Source organism: Mus caroli, chromosome 9, assembly GCF_900094665.2.
Source record: "Mus caroli chromosome 9, CAROLI_EIJ_v1.1, whole genome shotgun sequence".
In the NCBI taxonomy this organism is placed as follows: Eukaryota; Metazoa; Chordata; class Mammalia; order Rodentia; family Muridae; genus Mus; species Mus caroli.
In genome coordinates this window covers 51,694,373-51,714,854 of record NC_034578.1, presented here as the reverse complement: position 1 = coordinate 51,714,854, position 20,482 = coordinate 51,694,373, and the positions used below count along the sequence as shown (strand labels likewise).

At 42.5% G+C, this 20,482-nt stretch overlaps 2 protein-coding genes across 3 annotated transcripts in view; both read right to left on the bottom strand.

The window, feature by feature from the left end:
• Positions 1-2,324: 2,324 nt before the first annotated feature.
• On the bottom strand, positions 2,325-9,362 carry Psma4 (proteasome subunit alpha 4). Of its 2 annotated transcripts, none has more exons than XM_021172522.2 (9): positions 9,251-9,362; positions 8,072-8,098; positions 7,796-7,838; positions 7,337-7,499; positions 5,438-5,515; positions 5,209-5,297; positions 3,845-3,975; positions 3,411-3,534; positions 2,325-2,722 (listed from the first exon to the last, which is right to left on the bottom strand). In XM_021172522.2, the coding sequence occupies exons 2-9, from the start codon at positions 8,072-8,074 to the stop codon at positions 2,568-2,570; spliced, it is 786 nt and encodes a 261-aa protein (XP_021028181.1). In that variant the 5' UTR covers positions 8,075-8,098; positions 9,251-9,362; the 3' UTR covers positions 2,325-2,567. The 2 variants fall into 2 exon arrangements, with proteins under 2 accessions (XP_021028181.1, XP_021028183.1); XM_021172524.2 differs by lacking the exon at positions 9,251-9,362 and adding an exon at positions 8,830-9,012.
• Positions 9,363-10,188: 826 nt separating this feature from the next.
• The window catches only part of Hykk (hydroxylysine kinase), a 26,588-nt gene continuing 16,294 nt past the window's right edge, over positions 10,189-20,482 (bottom strand). Inside the window, exon 5 of the mRNA XM_021172170.2 lies at positions 10,189-14,052. Coding sequence (XP_021027829.1) covers positions 13,592-14,052 — 461 coding nt within the window. The 3' untranslated portion in view covers positions 10,189-13,591. The remainder of the gene's footprint in view (positions 14,053-20,482) is intronic.

Below are 20,482 nucleotides of genomic sequence, written 5' to 3'. Positions count from 1 at the left end.
ACAGAGGCAGGTGCCTATGGAGAAAGAAAATCAGTCCAGGGCCACTGATGTCCAAGTGAGAGATCTTGGTATAACCATTCAGACCAGTCCTGATCCCTACAGAGGTAACTGGCTAGCCTCTGGGCATAAGCTGGAGATATGGCAAGGCAATATATGGATTCACTTCTCTACTCACGTTACTATTGAGTGTAACAAGACTGAAAGAGGATCATTTAAGGATGTATAGTCAATCCTAGTAAGATTCAGGGGCTTGTCTACTCACAACCATGTACTTGTGATGCCAGAATTATTACTCAATGTGTGATGGCTAGTTTACATCAACTTGACGCAAGATAATCATTTGAAAGGGGGAAACCCCAATAGAGGAGAAAATGCTACCATAAGATGAGGTTGTAGGAAGCCTGTTGGGCGTTTTCTTAGTGATTGACATGGGAGGGACTAACCTATTGAGGGTGGTGGTGCCCTGGACCGGTGGTCCTGGGTTCTGTAAGAGAATCAGGCTGAGGAAAGCATGGAGAACAAGCCTGTAAGCAGCTTGTTCCATGGCCTCCGCATCATCAGCTCCTGCCTCTGAGTTCCTGCCCTGATTACCTTCAGTGATGGACTGTTACCTGAAAGTGTACGCTGAAGTAAGCAAACCCTTTCCTCCACAAGCTGCTTTCGGTCATGGTGTCTTTATCATCAAAATAGAAAGCTAAAACAGTGCTTTCTTTCACTGTTCTCCACTTCTTTTGAGTGCTCTGAGGCCTATCTTCCTAGGTAAGGGCTAGCGAGGTGACCCTTGACCTTCTTGAGCCAGCTCTCATTCTGAGCATACCACCTATCTTGCATCTTGTTTTCATGCACAAGTGCTGTTGCTGAATTTCGGTTGGAAAAAAAAATGATCTTCAGGCATAGTGTTTGCTAGTCACCATTCCTAAGCATAGGAAAGCTATGATGTGCCTTGAGAAGGAAATATAGCCCTAATGCCGTTGGTTGGAGCTGCTACAACTGTGTACACTGTACACACCTGCTGTCATCTCAGGACTTAAAAACTGAAGCAGGATTGTGAGCTCCAGGCTAGCCTGGGCTACACAGAAAAGCTCTTAGAAAACAAGCAACAAAGGATGTCTTTTTAAGCAGAAACATGCATAAAACAGGTATGAACAGATGAATACACTATATATATTTGATTTTTGCTAAAAGGCCCAAAAGTGAGAATAAGCTGTATAAACAACACAGCAAATATTTCAGATAAGTCACTAAGACCACTCGGAGGCTTGACAGACATCAGCTAAAGAAACTGGCTCTTATCCCTCTACCATGGAATAAAAGCCACACCAATGTCTGGGTTCCCTGCCAAATACTGAGCTAATGGTATGGACCTAGCTTTGAGCCCAAGTTTGAAAAGCTGTCAGGTGATTCTAATGTGTAAAATTTACCTCTAAAACTTTAGCAAGCGTTAAGAATCCCAATCTACAGCTTGTTAAAACAGGGTGGGGATATATCTTTATGCCCAAGATTCTCAGCCCAGGCCCTGGGGTGGAGGTGGGTGTCAGAGCATGAACAACAGGGTAAGACTGGGCTTTAACTGCAGACAGTAGGTCTGGGGTGTGATGCCCCGGCTTCTATTCCACTGATGTAACAACTGAACAAACCACATTCTAACAACTGCACTCCATTACTTCTGTCAAGTCACAGAACCCCAAGCAGACAGGTTGAGCACTAGGGCTCCCTTCAGCCTCACTGGAGTTGCCCTTCCGTGTGCTACCCTCTCCTCCTCAGGCTCCAACTCCTCCTCCAGTATGATCTTCTATGAAGCTGCAGCTCCTAACTGTGGGTAGCCCCAGTCTCGGGACTCAGCATTCTTCATACACACACACACACACACACACACACACACACACACACAAAGTACACACAAAGTGCACGCACACCCCCAATTCTGGCCTTGTTCAGTCTGTTTAGTCGTAAACCAATCTGGAAGATGGCTGACCATCTGCCCACTTTTGTGAAATTGGGGTATTTCAAGTGTAAGCCACAGCATATATACCTCACAAGAAGGCAGCAATGGTCACCCTAGCAACCCTGGTACCTTTTGTTCACTGCTATTTAATTATTTACGTCTCTGGTGTGTGTGTGTGTGTATGTTTACATACAACTGCAGATTGCCAGGGGCATTGCCACCCCTAGGAGACCAGGCTGTGGCTGTGACCCACCCAATATGGGCACTGGAAACTGAACTCAGTCAGATCCTCTGTCTTAATGACTGAGCCCCTTCTCCAGCCCCAGCCGTGGCATCTTCTCAACAATTGTTGCCACAGAGAAAGTATCCTTTCACCATAACCAATCTTTCCAAGTTTTATTCCAAAAATTATGTGTTGAGATTAAGATGTTTATAAAGATGTCCATCATTACAATAAAGCATCCAACTGGACAGACATGGACCCAATTCAGTATGTAATGTCCTATTTCCCCGATGGCCAAGGTAAGGAAGATAATACAAGAAAACACTTCCGGGGTGGAAGGCCAGGACAGCTCCTAAGTGAATTGGTGCCTCTAAGGAGTTATAAAATCCGTGATTCTGTCTATTTATCCTTTTCTCTCTGTTCTTTTTCTTTCTTCTCCCGCTCAGCCTTAGCTTCTTCCTCTTCATGTTTTTTGATCAACTGTTCCACTTCCTTTTGCTTGAGGACTCTGATCACCGTCTTCCCACTCTCTCTTGTTAGTGTGGCGATTTCCACTAAAACACAAACATACATTTGTATGAGAGGCAGGACTCAGTGCATGTCACCATGGCTTACGCTGTTCTCTCTACCTGAGTCTTACTCTCCCATGGTTTATACTTTATGATGTACCCACATTTTTATGGGAACACAACACCTTTGATCTTGTGACACCCTGATGTTTACCTAGAGGTCTTTTCTTCACCCAACAACTTTCTTAGCAAAACATTTATGTCTCTCTGATATCTGGTTGGCAGTTGTTCTAACTGACCCACACAAACTAGCCAGAAAAACAAGACGGAATCCTAAACAAAGCAACACTTCTTTATGGACTTTTCTCATTTCTTTTTTTAAAAAAATGACCTAAAAAGCAGCTTCCATCAGGCATGGTGGTACACACCTGGGGAACAAGCAGGGGAAGAGCAATGCTAGTTTGAGGCCAGCTTTGGTCTAACACTGAGTTCAAGGCCAGCTGCTGACACAGGATCTCCAAACCAGGAGTTACAATCAGGCTCAAGTCCTTAAGCCTGCCCTATATTGCAGAACTGTGGCTTTACAGTTCATCAAGACTCATCTATTCGAGACATAGGGTCCTTAGTGTCCCCTAAGTGGCAGCTTCAATGAACTCAAACACATTAAAAACCTAAGGCTGTGGCTATTCAATACAATCCTCAGTTAAGACAAAGCAGGAGGACACAGGATTACCTTTTTCAGCTGACAGTTTACTAACATCCATTGTCTTATTTAGCACCTTAACAGCCAGAGCAAGCGCTGACTTCAGAGTCATTTCTCCTTCTTTGTAGTCTTGTTTCAACATTGACACAGCTGCCTGAAAAACAAAACATCAACAGAGTTTCCTTCCAATCTGCGCATGGTAGGGAGGGCACAGGATGGTTAGAAGAACTAAGGCCTGACTACTACTTATAAGGCCTTACTACTTATAAGGGAAAACTAGCCCTTAGCTACAGGTAGCATCAACAAACTATCAAGATGTAGCACTAGAAACAGGCATTCCCTTCACACTGAAGAAGTTATGAAGCTGTTAAATCCTATGGTAGATACTCTAACACACATCACTATTTAACATTACTGTCCTCTTAGCCTTTCACTACATTTTACAGTGGCACGAAAATACTCACAGCACTGTTGTTCCCAATGCATGTGGCTTTCCATCCCCCGTAGTTTCCACTTGGGTCACTCTGATAGAGCTGAAAGCCATAGTGCTTATCCCAGCCAATATACAGCAAAGAAACACCAAAGGGACGTTTACCTTTAACAAAGAAAAAGAATCAATAATTTCAATTTTAAACCCAACAATCTCAATTTAGAGCTGTCAGTGGACGTGGCCCAAGCCTCTGAGAAGTGAAGCACACAAAACTGGTTTGTATTCTGGCCACCACAGATAAGCTCAGTCACAAATGCCAACTCTGTCTCTAGGAGCTGGGCTGAGGCTGGGGTGGACATTCGGATACAGAAGGCCAGTGCTGAGCTTCATTAATATGGAAGAAGTCTGTTTCCAGGCTTGAGTATCTGTGAAGCTGCCAACTGACACGTGGAAGCAGCCTTGCCAGTGAAGCAGGCACGATCTGCACCCAGTGTGCAGGAGGCTGTGGCGGGACTGCAGGGAGCACCAGAGGAGTTCAGGCTAAACTGTGAATGTCACAAACGAGTGTGTAGAGTAAGAGACTTCAGGGTGCTCCTCCCACGGGACATCCAGAACACTCCTCCAACACTCAGGGATCATGGAAGAAGAAGGGAGAGACTGGAAGAGCCAGAGGTGCTGAATGACAAGGAAAGTATTCTCCAAATACAACTGAGCCGCCATGCACATGAGCTCACAGCAGCTGTGACAACATCCACAAGAACAGTGGCAGACCAACTCTCAGCCCCGAAGGGAGGGCGCATGAGGCCCCTCCTCCAGCTCAGAGTGTCCAGCAAATGGGGGCTGCTGGGAGGGGAAGGAAGGTTCTTTATGGGTGTGACTCTTGGTAATGTGACAGTGCTCTGGGGCAGGTTCCACACCTGAACTGAAGGAGTTAAAAGGGGAAAGGGGAGGGGAGGGAAAGAACAGGAAGCTGAGTGGGCTGAGAAGTGGGGGACAGATAGGGAAGGAAATGGTGGGTGAATATTATCAAAATTCATTGCAGGAAATTCGCAAAAAACAAAAATATTTTTTAAAAAATGTGTTTTAAAGCTAGGTGGTGGTGGCACATGCCCTTAAGCCCAGCACTTGAGATGCAGAGGCAGGTGGATCTCTGTAAGTTTGAGGTCAGTCTGGTTTATAGAGCAAGTTCCAAGACAGCCAGGGCTAAACAAAGAAACCCTGTCTCGAAAATAAATAAATAAATAAATAAATAAAATGTTTAAAAAATCTAAAACCAAAATAAATCCAACAACAACAAAACAACCTTAACAAACCTTAAAGCAGAACAAAACAAAGTAAAAAGTTTATTCTTCATAAAATGTTTTCAGTTTTCAGAAAATTTCCAAAAAAACTCAGTACCTCCAAACTGTGTATACGCCTGTTTGATATCACACAGTGCTGTAACCAACTGCTCACAGGGAATTGGCTCCTGATACTGTAATAAGTACCTAAAGTAAAGAGATTGACATATTAAACAGGCTTCTCTAAAATATATACAATGCAAGAAGATGCTCTTTGTAGAGAATATATATGAAAGGAAAAGCTTTCCTTGGAGACATGCTGAGTGCTACACGATTTCCGTCCTTACCGTTGAGCAATGAGCCTTAGCTCATTAGTCAGAACGTTAGCATCAGATGTTATGCCTGCCACGCTGCAAGCCATGTCCCTAGAAGGGAAAAAAAAAAGTCACTATAAGCAGGGAAGATGCTTGTCAGAGAATTTCTAAGTGATATAAAACACCTAGATCTATTAGGGATTCAACAGCTTTGCGATGAAAATAGCATCTTCTCTGGAAATGTTTACCTAGTGTCATTCAGCATAAATGATAAACAAATGCAGCCAGAACAATAACAGATGTATTGATTACTGCTCTCTGGAAACAGCAAGAGAAGGAACATCAAGTACAGAAGCCAGACCACTTCCACATGTTAGGGTCTAACTCGCCATGCCTGGCCTGACAGGTGTAGGGGTGAGAGTGGTAAGTTCAAAATTTGCCTAGGCACGTACCCGCTTTCTGCCTGTTCCCCAAAGCCTTCCCTGGCTCTCTATAGTGTAGACATCTGCACTGACTATGCCTAAACAAGCCGACACAAGTCGCTGGGTAGAGACTAATGTGACTAGGGAGGGTGATACTATGTGAGGGGAGTACCAAAGGCCCTTGCAGGAAGTGCACTTCTGAGGGCCAATGAACACAGAACCCAACTGCCTTCTAAATACCTACACTTTACGCCCAGACAGAAGTGGATCCCCTCTTTAATCAGAGAAGCCCCAACTTACAATGGATGCTATAGTGCAGACTCATGGCTTCCCATAACACAGGAAATAAATGAGAGTGTGAGACAGTCCTAAGGATGCCACTCAGACCAACCACTCCCTCTCTAAGGTCTGTGAACGTTGTGGGAAAGGAGCTGCCAACTACTTAAGAGAGGAGACAGAGTAAGGGCGGCAGAGCACGTTCTCTAGATCTGACAAGTGAAGTCACAAGCTTACAACTAGTTTGGGCACCGACAAGACCAGCCCTGTCAATAATTAGCCAAGAGTAGCTCATAGGACCCTACCCCTTATATAGGACCTATTGGTTACTGGTAGATTCTGGGAAAGACTCACTGTTCTTGGCTATATGTACACACTGCTGAGCCCACCAGACTCCAGCAGGCAGCTCTCACACAGATGGCCCTGGTAATGCCAGTGAATCAAAACAGACAGACATAAATATTTGTGGGGAGAAGGGTGGGAGATGGGAAGGTAAGACTAGGTTGTGAGAGTGGTCAGTACGCTTGGTGAACACATCCAAAGCTGTAATACATAAACAAATAATTAACTAGGCCCCAGTGCCAAGTCTTCAGCCGGCCTACCACTGATGGCAAAGTCTCTATATAGCACAGCCAGTCTTCCACCAACAACCAAATTCCACAGACAGCTCCAAGCACTCAAACTGAACAGAATGAGACTGCACCCCGTGGCTGAACTGAGTCAGATCTCCACGAGCCTTGTTCTTTGGTAGAGTCAGGATAACTGTACAGAAATCCTGCGTGCCATTCTGAACGGCGTCCTGAGGGCCTGCTTTACATGGCGGCACTGTGTTAGTTTATTTCACTATTCTGTTCCATTCGATTCCCATAACCACTCTAATCCTCGAGAAGTTAGGTAATAGGTGTAGCACCTTCTATCAGTGGACTTTAGATTTTAAACCAAATCTGTGTGGCCAGAAAATACATACATACTTTTATCACTGCACAATGCTACTTTGCACCAAGTGTTTATCTTTGCACTTCAAGTGAATTATACACATAATGAACTGAGACATAATGGGCTGCAAGGAGATGTCAAGCAAAATAAAGCAAATACACAAATTTTTACAAGAAAAATAATAAAACTGCTCATTTCAGTTCTACCACCTCACATAGAAGATCCCTCCCTAAATATGCAAATCCTGCGTACGCTGTCAAGTGCAATAGTTCAAACTCTTCCCCATGATCTCACTTACTCGTTAAGTTTATAAATTTTCTCAGAAAAGAAGACTTCATCAAGAAGCTTGTGGATGTTGCGCCTCTCCGCTGCAAGCAAAACTCCATCATTGGCTAAAATCCCCAAACAGGTGCCTGCATGTCCAATGGCTTCCATGGCATATTCCACTTGGTACAAGCGACCTACAAAACAGTGGGACACCACGGTTCCTCTCGCTCTTGCACCGCTCATCTGAGAGCAATCAGCAATGACACAAGGTAGGCTGGCATCAACAGCCCTGCATTCACTCGCCCACAATGCATGGCGTAATCAACCTGGTGACAAGTTATCTCCAAGAACCAAAGGAATGAAGTTAACTCCAAAATGTGTGTAGCTAAACGTCACACTAGACCCCAACACTAAAAACATACTCCTTAAAGCAACAACGACAACAAAACGCCCCAACCTTCTTTGGAGCAGGCTAAATCTTCTAATTTACCTTCTGGAGAAAATATTGTGGTCCTGGAGTCATATCTTCGAGACTGCAAAGGAAAAACAGAGATGATGCCTGTTCACTGACATAAGCTAACTTCCGGATGCCCATGCATCGGATACAATGACACCCTGGTGCTGAGTTCAGTGGGAAGAAGAGGGAAGACCCCATTCAACTCCCTCTACCCCTTTGGTTTCACTTTCATCCATGTCAGGCTGTGCGCTTCAAACAAGCCCGTAATGTTCCCAGGCAAAAGTTAAAGGAAACGTGTCATGAACTCACCATGGTTTCTGAACTTTATGTTGATTCCTGTGAAAAGAAAACAGGATCATTAAAAACAAAAACACCCCACAATTTTAAGAAGTGTCTTCCACTGTTAATACCATTTGATCCACACCATCACCCAGCTAACATGAACCGCACCACCACTGGGAACTATACAGATGTTGGGCCACCACAATAAAGGTAAACCATGGTATCCTGAAAAAGCTCAGAATCTAGCAGCCAGATATGACAGACACAGATTATAAAGCAACATGGAAGAGAAATTGAGGGTGGGGAGGGAAAGCGGAATCGACAGCAAGTAAGATTTTAGGAAACCAATACAGATAATGAGAGTAAATTAGAGGTGGGAGAGGCGAAGGTACGTTGAAAAGCCTCAAGTCAAAGAAAAAGAATTGGGAAGGGGTGAAGGAAAGGCATTCCAAGTAGAGCACGCTGAGAATGGTTAACAAAGTGGATAATTCACATGATCCTAAATTTGGGGGTGTAGGGGTTAGGTGGTAAACCTGGTACTCATTTCCGTTTCTTTGAAAGACAGCAATGGAAATTCTGCCTTAGTAGAAAAATGGCAGTTCAATTCCTATGGGATATAAGGAAGGCATCGTGGCTGGGAAGCTAAACAGACATTTGAAGGGTCTGCGCGCCCAGGTGATAGAAAACACCTTTATCTTACTCAAGATCGCTTCACCGACGGGCTGGACTCAAGGACCACGGGAAGTGACATTTTAGAAGAGTCGTCAGGCCTAAGGAGAGCTAACCTGCCAGGAGTCGGTTCCAACACGTAGGAGAAACAGAAAGGTGGCCCTGAGCACAGCAGCCCGGAGGCCACGGCGGGTTTCGGATTCGACTGTGAACACAGCTACCTCCACGCCTGGCGCCGGCGCTACAAGATTTGGACTTTCCCCCGCAGCGCCACTTTCCGGAATTGTCTCTCTGGGCCGCAGCCGCCCCCACCCGTCACACCGGCCCGGTGGGTCTCAAGGCCCCGCGGGGATACCCGACGGCGGCCGGCGGGGACCAGTCCCTGGCAGGCCGGTCACCGAGGAGGCGGGTGCAAAGTCATCGTGCCCACGGCTCCTCGGTGGCGGCCGCGGGCCTGGGCCGTGGTCTCCACGCAGATGGCCCCCGCCCGGGAGACAGACACCTCGACTCCGCGGCCCCTAAAGGACTGAGCCTCACCAGAAGAAGACGGTGAGGGTGCAGATCAGCGCCTCTTTACTCAGCTGGAGAAAAACCAACCCGGATGGCCAAGCATCCGCGGCGAATATGGCTCCCGCGCGTGCGCAGGACTGCGAGGGGGCGGGGCGGGGCGGGAGGACGCGGAAGTTCTCCCAGTGGCGGGGCGGGTTCAGTCTGCCCACGTGGACTGTGCAGAAGCACAACCTCGGCTTTGGCTGCGGTCTGTGTTAGAGGAGGACTGGAGGGAGGAGGGAAGCGTCTATACTGTGGAGAGTGGAACCAGATTCCTCCTACGCTTTGCACCCACTTTCGTTTTCTCTTCTGTACCATTCCAACGGAGGCCAGAGTAGCATCTGTATAGACAAACCAAATCGTTTACTCTTCCAGTCTTGCCCCTTAACAGTCTTTCCTTTGTTCTTCCTCTTAGCCTCATTTTCTCCTTTCTCAGATCCAACTCTTTAATTGGGATAACTTTCGTTCCAAGTTTAAGACTTCTCTTCGCCGGGCAGTGGTGGCGCACGCCTTTAATCCCAGCACTCGGGAGGCTGAGGCAGGCGGATTTCTGAGTTCGAGGCCAGCCTGGTCTACAGAGTGAGTTCCAGGACAGCCAGGGCTACACAGAGAAACCCTGTCTCAGACAAAAGAAAAAACGAAAAAAAGACTTCTCTTCATCCATTTCTCCTTTCCAATCTTACCTAGTTTCTGTGCCTATGTTGGGGTTTGAAGAGCTAGTGGGCCTTTGTCTTCTGTGTAGGCAAAACGGTTGGATCTGGGTTTCTTAAAGGGGGAAGCTTAGAAATTTAGTTGCATGTAGACTGGACCTGGCCTGTAGTCAGGACCTGGTTTGCCCTGTAAATTCCTAGCCAGCCAGGGATATATAGTGAGACTGTTTTAAAAATGAGAGAGAGAGAAAAAAAAAAAGACCAAAAAATAAAATATCCATACAATGCAGCATATATTTAATTTCAAACAGGAATTAGCAATATTTGCAGTAGGAATTTAGTGGAGAATCTCTCTTAGCAAGAACAATCAAGAGAAACTTGCAGAGTTCCATTGTATAACAGGATAAACACTGATTTGGAATGAGACCCAAGTTCCAGCCCATTTTTCTGGTCCTGATTGGCCAACTTAAATAAAAACCTTAAATATGAGTATCCTAAGTGTTTCACATGTGAATGATCTCATGTACTGCCCCCATGTGTGTGTGGGGGGGTGAGTGTGTAAAAACAAGGAAGGAAAGGCAGAAGGATGGGATTTTGTAGTGATTAGGAACAGGGGTAACAGCCCAAAGACCTAATTCAAGATCTAAGCCTGGGCTCCCTTCTAAAGCAATAAATCAGCTTTTAAAGGCTCTATTTCTTTATTTAAAAATGGAGATTAATCATCAGAATATCTTTGTGATTCTATTCTGGATTAAATGAGGTAGTGCATGTAAAATAACATTCAATACCATTGTATTATAGTATATTCTACTGAAAAAGTAATGAAGCAGGAAAGACAAAACTGCTCCAGTTTTGTTAACCTAAAATCCTGATTTGTGAAAGCAGCAGGGCTCGATGGCTGACTGTGAGAAGGGCAAGCAGCATGCCACACCAATATTTTGAGTGTGCGTAACCTGGAATATGATCCATTATTTAGTAACTATTTATTATGCCTCTACTATGTGCCAGAGTCTATGCTAAGAGGCTGCTATTAGCCTCTTACAAAACCCTCACAATTGACTCTCTGAGATAAGTACAAACATTATCTTGACTTAAGAAAAGAAAAAAAGGAAAGAGAAAGGAAAAGAAAAGGGAGACAAGGAGAAGTTAAAAATAAACTGTATAAGTAAATTCAGAGAAATACCTAGTTTGGGAAGTTTAGACAGGTAGATAGGCAGGCAGACATCAGACAAGAGTCATAGTATCAAGGCCTACTCACATAGACTGATAACTACTAACAAGATGTTTAAATAAATGACTAGGGGTCTAGACCTGAGTCATCTTTAGAAAGCATGTGGTTGAACAAAAGAATGCAGTGAGTGGTCTGTGCATGCCTACAGTCCTAGCTACTGGGTTGCACGGGCAGGATTATCATGTGAGTCCAGGATAACCATGTGACAGCTTGATTCCAGTATGGACAACACAGTGGAATCCAGTCTCAAAACAGAAAAGAAAAAAAAAAATCCCAACCTACAAGAATAAGTAAATAGCCACTTAGACTAGAGAGACATGAAAAGGAGTCAGTAAAGGAAATACTGAGATAAAACTTAAGCCAAATATGCAATGAGCTGCATTTTTACAGAATCCTATAAAAAGGCAATCATTAGTTATAAGAACAAAGAACATGTGGGGCCAGGCAGAATGGTGTATCACTATAGTCTCTGCATTGGGAGGCTGAACAGGAGGATCTTGGGAGCCACGATGTTTAAGACCAGCCTGAAGAGCATAGTAAGCCCTAACTGCCCAGGAGCCTTGCTGGTGTCCTGGATAATGGCCTTGCCTGGATGCCTACATTTGCTTCAGTGTACTTGTGTCTGGAGTTCTGTTTGCAGCTACTCTCCCAAACAAGTTTTTCTCAGGACTCCCTCTAGTGTTTTCCCGAGGGCTTCATGTCTTTCTTCTTGCATGCATTCATTTTGTAAATGTGTCCAAAGACTTTTCTGTGGGGAAGGCACTATCAGAGGGGCAAGAAGAGACACCCGGATGTAAGTTTTTCATGGCTGTGCCATGTCAATTTACAGGATAGATAACTGTACAACCAACCATCAGCAGGTAAGAGTGAAATACCACAAAAAAGATAGAATGCCTCACTTCTAGAGAGGTGAGATTAAGAGTCTACAGAATTAGTGATGTGTAAGCTACATATTTAAGTTTCTCATGGTCTGTGTCATGGTAACTTACAAGATAGATGACTGTACAACAATATGCAGGTAACAGTGAAATGCAAAAAAAAAAAAAAAAAAAAAAAAAAAAAAAAAAAAAAAGACAGAAAGACCTCAATTCTTGACAGGTGAGATTAAGGAAGAATTCATAGAGTTATCGATGTATAGGTTAGGTATTTAAAATATGTGGATTATTTAAAATATGTGAATATGTGTGCGTTGGTAGATGCCTTTAATTCTAGCATTTGAGAGGCAGAGGCAATTGGATCTCTGTGAATTTGAGAGTTCCAGGGCAGCCAAGAAACCCTGCCTCAAAAACAAACAAACAAACAAAATTAATATAGCTATACATTCTTTTCAAAGTTTAAAAATCATTGACCTAAGGATGAGAATCGATCTTTGGAGACTGATGACAAATCATGTATCATCATGTGTGTTTCTTGTAAAAGGCAAGCATGACCTGCACAGAGACATGCTTACTTGGGTGGTACTTGTGTGGATTTCCTTGTTTCTGTAGTGCTGAGGTTGAACCCGGGCCTTGCATACTAGGCAAGGGTTCATCATGTAGTACTTTCTTAAGAGTAAAAGATGGTCCAAAGATCGCTGTAAAAACCAGATCTTCCTTCACCAGTTCATATTTAGAATGGCTGTGTTTTGTTTTTTTGTTTTGTTTTTCGAGACAGGGTTTCTCTGTATAGCTCTGGCTGTCCTGGAACTCACTCTGTAGACCAGGCTGGCCTCGAACTCAGAAATCCGCCTGCCTCTGCCTCTCAAGCGCTGGGATTAAAGGCATGCGCCACCACTGCCCAGTGAGAATGGATCTGTTTTACCATTTTAGTTTTAACTCTGCACAAAAAATCCTTCATAAATTTGTTCTAGGCCAACTGGGTTTTAATTAACACAAGCTTTTCTAAGGTCACTTGTAACGGCTTGTGTTCTCATGCTAATTATGTTACCAAAAATACCTGTTTGCAGTGTCCCACACTTAGGACTAAAGGAAGCCTGTCCCCAGTTAGTTTTTGACTTGTCAATAAAATTACCAGCGGCCAATGACTGGGCAGAGACAGAGGTGGGACTTTAGGATTCCTGGGAAGAGACAAAGAGAGTAGGAAGAGAAGATTCGGCCACAAGAGGGGCATAGGAGTCGGACCACGCCAGAAAGATACAGAAGGGAAAGACTGCCGACATGTAGGTGCAGGGGGAAAGCTGTCCAAGAGGGCTGCCCAGCCAGGTCCAGGGCAGCAAAGATAAAATATAGATTTTAGTAAGTAATAACTCAGGAATATTGAAGTGGAGTGTGCGTTAACCAAGTGGAGTTAGGGAGTGGCCCGGCAATTGACCTGCTTAGGGCATATTAAAAATAAGGCTGTGCATGTGTGTCTTTCACTCGGGAATCCAGAACATTGTGAGTGCATAGCGCCAAGCGCATGTGCACCACCGGGGAGTTTTGAGCGGTTTAATTTTTTTTACCGCGGCAGTCACATGGATATCCCAGATTCATAGGACTTGGCAGTTTCGAACCAGATTTCTTCTACGGCTTTCTGGCCCATGTCGAACAGCTGCTGTAAATGCTTCCATCCGGTTTTGGCTGTAATCATGAGGTACTCTTTGTTCTCTGGGTACAGCTGGCAGGAGTATGCAGCCATGACGAGAGACTGGCTAAAACGACTGCATACAAGTAAAAACAAAGCCTGCCTCTCTATAGCCGTCAGGGGGATCACACTTTCAAACCCTGCGAGGATGTGACCTCCTACTTGTATAGGGTTTGTGCTTTCAATCATCATGTACATGATGACGATTGCCACTTCAAACACATAGTAGCCATAGCTCATGTCACCGAAGTCTAAAATCCCAGACACTTGATGCACACCATCTCCAGAGGCTGACTTGCTGAGGTCTACTAAAATGTTATGGTCATTAAGATCACCATGATTAATACCTGAAATCAGAAAGATCATGTAAAAAGTTATTTAAAATGCTAACTCATTCTCTTTCTATCTTTCTTTTAAAAGCACAGCCATCTAAATAATTTGATGAACAAGAAGAGATAAAAGAACAAACTCTATTTTCTGAAAATAAAGCCATTTCCCTTGGAGAAGACACAGGGTCTTATGTGCACGGTTTCTCTTATAGAGGTAGATAGCTGTTTTTCCACAAAAAGCACTTCTGACAGTAGCTGGTGAACAGAGATTCCAATAATGGACATCCAGTAATGGCAGCGTATAAAACAAACAGAAACAATAAGAATCAAAGCAGTAGGAGTAATCTAAGACCACCTCCCTCCTTGAGCAGAAAACAGAGCCAAGCCAAAACTGACCCCCACAGTTTCTAGTTTAAAGGCAATAGAACTGACTGCTACAGGGTACAAGGTTTCTTATTTGGAAATGAAACGTTCTACAACTGGAAATGCAACATTTGCACAGCCATGTAAGAGCATGGAATTATACAAATGAATAGATTGTATCTTCTGTGAATCATATCCCAATAAAGGTGTAAGAAAAGACAAATGGGATGTTTTATCTTCAATTTTTAAAAGGCTAACAATATATTGTTTGACAAACAACAAATATCTCAAAATACAATACATTTTTCCTTTGCTTTTTGAAACATGTTCTTGCTCTGTATCCCAGGCTGGCCTCAAATTCACTGTCTTTCAAGTGCTGGGATTGTATTTCATTGTCTCTCAAAATAGGTTTTTATAAAGTCTTCAGACAAACAGCATATCTTCTCAAACAAACTTTAAATTTGAATATCTTGGAAAAAAAGGAACTGGGCATGGTGCATATGCCTTTAATCCCAGCACTGGGGAGGCAGGGGCAGATGAGTTCTCTGCCTGGTTTATAAAGTGAATTCCAGGCCAGCCAAGGTTACAGAGTGAGACTCTTAACATACACGTGTCCTGCTCGGACACACACATACACACACACAAACACATACACACACACAAGGATGAAGGAAAACTGGGGAAAACACTTTGGAACAATAATGAGTACAGATCATTACAAATCAAGACATATGCATAATTAATTTTATGTTTGCAGTCCAAATAAAGGCAAAGAATAAAAAAATCACAAAAAAATCATGAATTAAGCACCTATTTCAAGAAGCTTTTAAAAAGCAAAAAGAAAACATTTGAAAAAAATAGATATGAGTAATTTAAGATACAATAAAGAGGGTCTTGAAAAGGTGTTTCCCCAAAGGATGAGCCCGAGACAGGAGCCAGTGGGAAAACATGGAAGAGGTGCTACTGATCTCCAAACAGAGCAAAAGGACACATATCACTAAAGACCTGATCAGTATGAAAATATAAGTAAAGACAGCTGGAGAGGTGTCTCAGAGCAAGGACACTTGGCTGCTCTTCTAGTGGCCCCCGGCTTCAGTCCCAGCAACCACAAGGTGGCTCACAACTTGTTATAACTCCAGTTCCAGAGGATCCACTACCTTCTTCTGGTCTCTTCCAGCACTACATGAATGTGGTACACAGACATATGTGTAAATAAAACACTCATACATACAAAGTAAAAGGAAATTTTCAAAGAGTAAGTAATAAAAATGATAAAAACAATTTTTAACATGCATGTTAAGAACTTACAGTTGGGGCTGGAGAGATGGCTCAGTGGTTAAGAGCACTGAATGCTCTTCCAGAGGTTCTGAGTTCAATTCCCAGCAACCACATGGTGGCTCACAGTCATCTGTAATGAGGTCTGATGCCCTCTTCTGGTGTGTCTGAAGACTGCTATAGTGTACCCATATACATAAAATAAATAAATAAATAAATCTTTTTTAAAAGGAACTTTGTTTGTTTGTTTGTTTATTTTCGAGACAGGGTTTCTCTGTGTAGCCCTGGCTGTCCTGAAACTCACTTTGTAGACCAGGCTGGCCTCGAACTCAGAAATCCGCCTGCCTTTGCCTCCCAAGTGCTGGGATTAAAGGCATATGCCACCACCCCCCGGCAAAAAAAAAAAAAAAAAAAAAAAAAATTTAAGTACAAAATTTTAGATAAATTTCTATAAAATACAATCCATTAAATATGGCAAAAATCTAAACAGTCCTATATATATTTAAAAAATTAAACTGCAATTTTAAATAATTTCTGGGGCTTTTTGTTTGAGACAGGGACTCATGTTGCTAATCTGGTCTTGAACTATGTACCTGAAGATAAGTTCAAACTTCTGATCCTTCTGTTTGTATCCCCAAGTGCTGGGATTACAGCTGGATGCCATCATGCTCAGTTTGCTAATTTTAATATCTTCCCTAAAGACAGATACAGTACTAAATTACCTCAGTGGAAAATTCAAAAAAGAAACTATTGTCGTGAAGCCGGGCAGTGGTGACACACACCTTTAATCTAATCCCAACACTTGGGAGGCAGAGGCAGGTGGATATGTGAGTTCAAGGGCAGCCTGGTCTACAGAGTGAGTCCCAGGACAGCCAGGGATATACAGAGAAACCCTGTCTCAAAAAACAAACAAACAAACAAACAAACCAAGTATTGTTGTACTTCTAAAGTATAAATTTACTTTGTGAATTTCTGTCTGAGTGTGTGTATGCCACACATGAGTAGATGAATACAGAGGCCAGAAGAGGATCATGGCTCTTCTACAGCTCAGGTAAAAAGGGGTGGTGAGCCAGCTAACATGGGTGCTAAGAACTGAATTCAGGTTCACTGGCAGAGCAACAAGTGCTCCGAAGAGCTGAGCCATCTTGCCAGCCCCACTCTAATCTCACAATCACTGAGAAAATAGAAGAACTTCCTAAATGATCTTACAAGTCTAAGCCCATACAAGGCTATTATAAAGGGAAAGCTGTAAGGAATGTAGATGGAAGCCATAATAAAACATTAGTAAACTGATAAAAAAGAGGAAAAAACCAATACAATGACCACATTGGGTTTAAATTAAGAATGCAATGTTGATTTAAGGTTAAATACAACCAATATAATTTGACATATCTATAGACTTAGGGATAAAGCAGCATGCGTTTCTATATGACTTCTTAATGAATACAGGAATACAGGGAAGCTTCCCTAACCTTATAAAAGATGTTAACAACAATAGCAACAGGGCTGGAGAGATGGCTCAGGGGTTAAGAGCACTGACTTCTCTTCCAGAGATTCTGAGTTCAATTCCCAGCAACCACATGGTGGCTCACAACCATCTGTAATAGGACCTGATGCCCTCTTCTGGCGTATCTAAAGACAGTGATGTACTCACATAAATAAATAAATCTTTAAAACAAACAAAAAATAACAAACTAAAGCAATCACCACAGTTAACAGGTTTTTGTTTGGCTGGGTTTTTTGTTTGTTGTTGTTTTTTAAATTTTGTTTTGTTTTTTGAGATATGGTCTCTTTTGTAGTCCTGGCTGTTCTGGAGCTGATTATGTAGACAAAGCTGGCCTCTGCCTCCCAAGTGCTGCGATTAAAGGCGTGTGCCACCATGCCTGGCTATCGCAGTCAATAGTTAAACCTTGGCAGTTGGCAAGAAGGTTCGGTGGGTGAAAGTGCTTGCAGTACAAGCCTGACGTCCTGAGTTCTGGCTCCAGAACTCACAAGTGGAAGGACAGATGAAACGCTCAAGAGTTGTCCTTAGGCCTCCACGCAACATACCCCAGCTCGTGCATGTCCACAAACACGTGCATACACATGTGTGCACATACACAATAAATAAAAAAATTCAACGTTCAAAGAGTTTTCTGGGGTAAAAATGCAAGGATACTTAATGAGCTAAAACAAATAAAAGGGCCCTTGGCCTGGTTTTACGTACTTGTAACCCAGAGTTTGTTTGGTAGGCTAAAACAAGAGGAAGGTGGGTTTGAAACCAGGCTGGTCTACATAGAAAGACTGAACCTGAGGGGAAAAAAATTCTTCCTTTATAGAACATTTTAGATGATATTGTTGTACACATATAAGTATCTTGGGATAAATTATTTAAATGATGTGTTTAATATCGAGAGCTTGAGATAGATCAATGGGTTAAAAGCACTTCCTGCTCTTCCATAGGACCTGAGTTTTGTTTGCAGCACCCACAAAGGCTGTGCATTCCAGCTACAGGAGATCTGATACCATTTTATGGCCTCCATGCGTACCTGCATGTGGTACACACACACACACACAAATAAAATTTTTTAAATAAAAGTATGGCTGTCTTGAGAGCACAGCATGAAGGTCTGCGTGCCCACAGGTCTTCAGAGAAACCAGAATAAGCATGCAAGATTTTCTTTGCAATGAGAAAAATGTAAAACCTGCTGTTTCATTCAGAAAGCAGAAGTGAAGTGGGAACTGGAAGTGATTAATTGCCTGGTAATACCTCTTTAAAGACATTTAAAAAACGCAATGTCTATGTGTTTGTCTATCTACATGTCTTTATTCCTAAAATGTAACTGAAGACATTGGCTTTGTTCATGAATTAGACTAGTTTTATAAATATAAATATAAATAATCATTTTCTTCAAGTTTATCTACAATTCAATTGAAATCCAAATCAATAAAGTTTTTTAAACATATGACTTGGTGATTCTAAAATGAAAAAATAAAAAGGAAGAAAAAGAGTAGTTAAGACTCTTGTTTGTCTGGGTGATGGTGGTGGTGCACGCCTTTAATTCAACACTCAGGAAGCAGAGGCAAGCAGATCTCTGTGAGTTCTAGACCAGCCTGGTCTACCAGGCAAGTTCCAGGGCATCCAGGCCTTTTTTGGGGTTACTTTTTGTTGTTTTTTTGTTTGTTTGTTTGTTTGTTTGTTTTTGTTTTGTTTTCTCACAAGATTTCTCTATGTAATATTGGCTGCCCTAGAACTAGCTCTGTAGACCAGGCTGGTCTCTAACTCAGAGATCTGCCTGCCTCTGCCTCCACACTCAACAGTTAAAACTCTTACATAAAAGAACAAGAAGGTGAGGAGATCTATTCTATTCTATTCAAAAACTAAAACTGAAGAAATTAAGATTGTGTAGTAATCTTTAGGTCACTCACAAGTTCTAATTAGGAATATGCTGGTTTATACTATTTATTTTTTAAAGGAATGGTATGACCATATGACATTTTTTGGTTATTGACATGTGAACATAAATGATTGTTACTTCAAAATAGAATCTTTAAAACCAGTGCAAAGGTACCTGCATATCCATGTTTATTACTGAACTATTCACAATAGTTAGAAAATGGGACCACCCTAGATGTCTATTAACAGATAAATGGATAAAAAAAATGTAGTACACATTCATAATGAAATTTTATTTGTTCATAAAAAAGTAATCATGATATTTGTTAGGAAATGGATTCATTGAAGATCATTATGTTAAAGTGAAATAACCAGATGCAGAGAGACAAATATTGCATGTTTTCTCTACTATGTGGACTCTAGACTTAATATGTTGGTGTGTACTTGTTGTAGGGCATGAATCTAGGAGGAAGCCCAGGAGAGAGAAGAGGTCATAAGGAAGAGGGTTTGTGAAAGGTGGATTATCTGGAGAGATGAAGAGGATCAGGGAGACTGGAGCAAAGACATAAACTAAATTGATATATTATTGTATAGTTGTGGAGATGGACAACAAAATCAGAATAGTAAAATAATCCAAATCATGTTTAATTAATAACAGAGGTAATACTGCAAAGCTTAGAAGAGGAGAAGGTATCTACAATTCATGATGGTGAGGAAAATTGTGGGGAGTGGGTGTGGCGGTAGTCCCAAGATGGCGCCTGGGACTGCAGCCAAGTCTTATGACTTGCACCTGACTTCCTCATACACCTGAAAATAAGCCTCGTCCATCGTGAGAGCTGCGCAGGCGCACCATGACGCAAGATCAGGCCATTTGACGAAGGCCAATGAACTGAGATTACTCGGACTGGGCTGATGGGGTGTGGTTGAGGGGTTATATAAGGGATTGCGATTGGGGGCTAGGAGAGATTCCTGCTTAGAGAGATGCCTGATTGCATGTTGAAAGGTTCCTGAATAAACTGCTTTGAGAAGTACGCTGTGTCATCACTCTTTTCTGCTGGTCGGAGACAGAAGCGACAGAAAATGGCCAGTTATAAGACAAATTCATATTGTATATAAACCCCAGTGGATTATAGGTATAATGTAGAAAGCAAAAAAAAAAGTAAAATATAAGATGATTAAATATGTTTCTGATCATATATTGGAGAAGAACTCCTATCCTTCTCCACCAAGACTGAAATATTTGAAACCATTAAAATTTGCCACAGAATGGGAGAAACATTTGCACATATATAACTATTATACAAAGAACTCATATGTTTAGAATTTTAATCAGTCGGCCAATGAGGAAAAAAAACAGGCAAAGACTTGAATAGGCACTTTACAAGAAAGTCTCTCTCTCTCTCTCTCTCTCTCTCTCTCTCTCTCTCTCTCTCT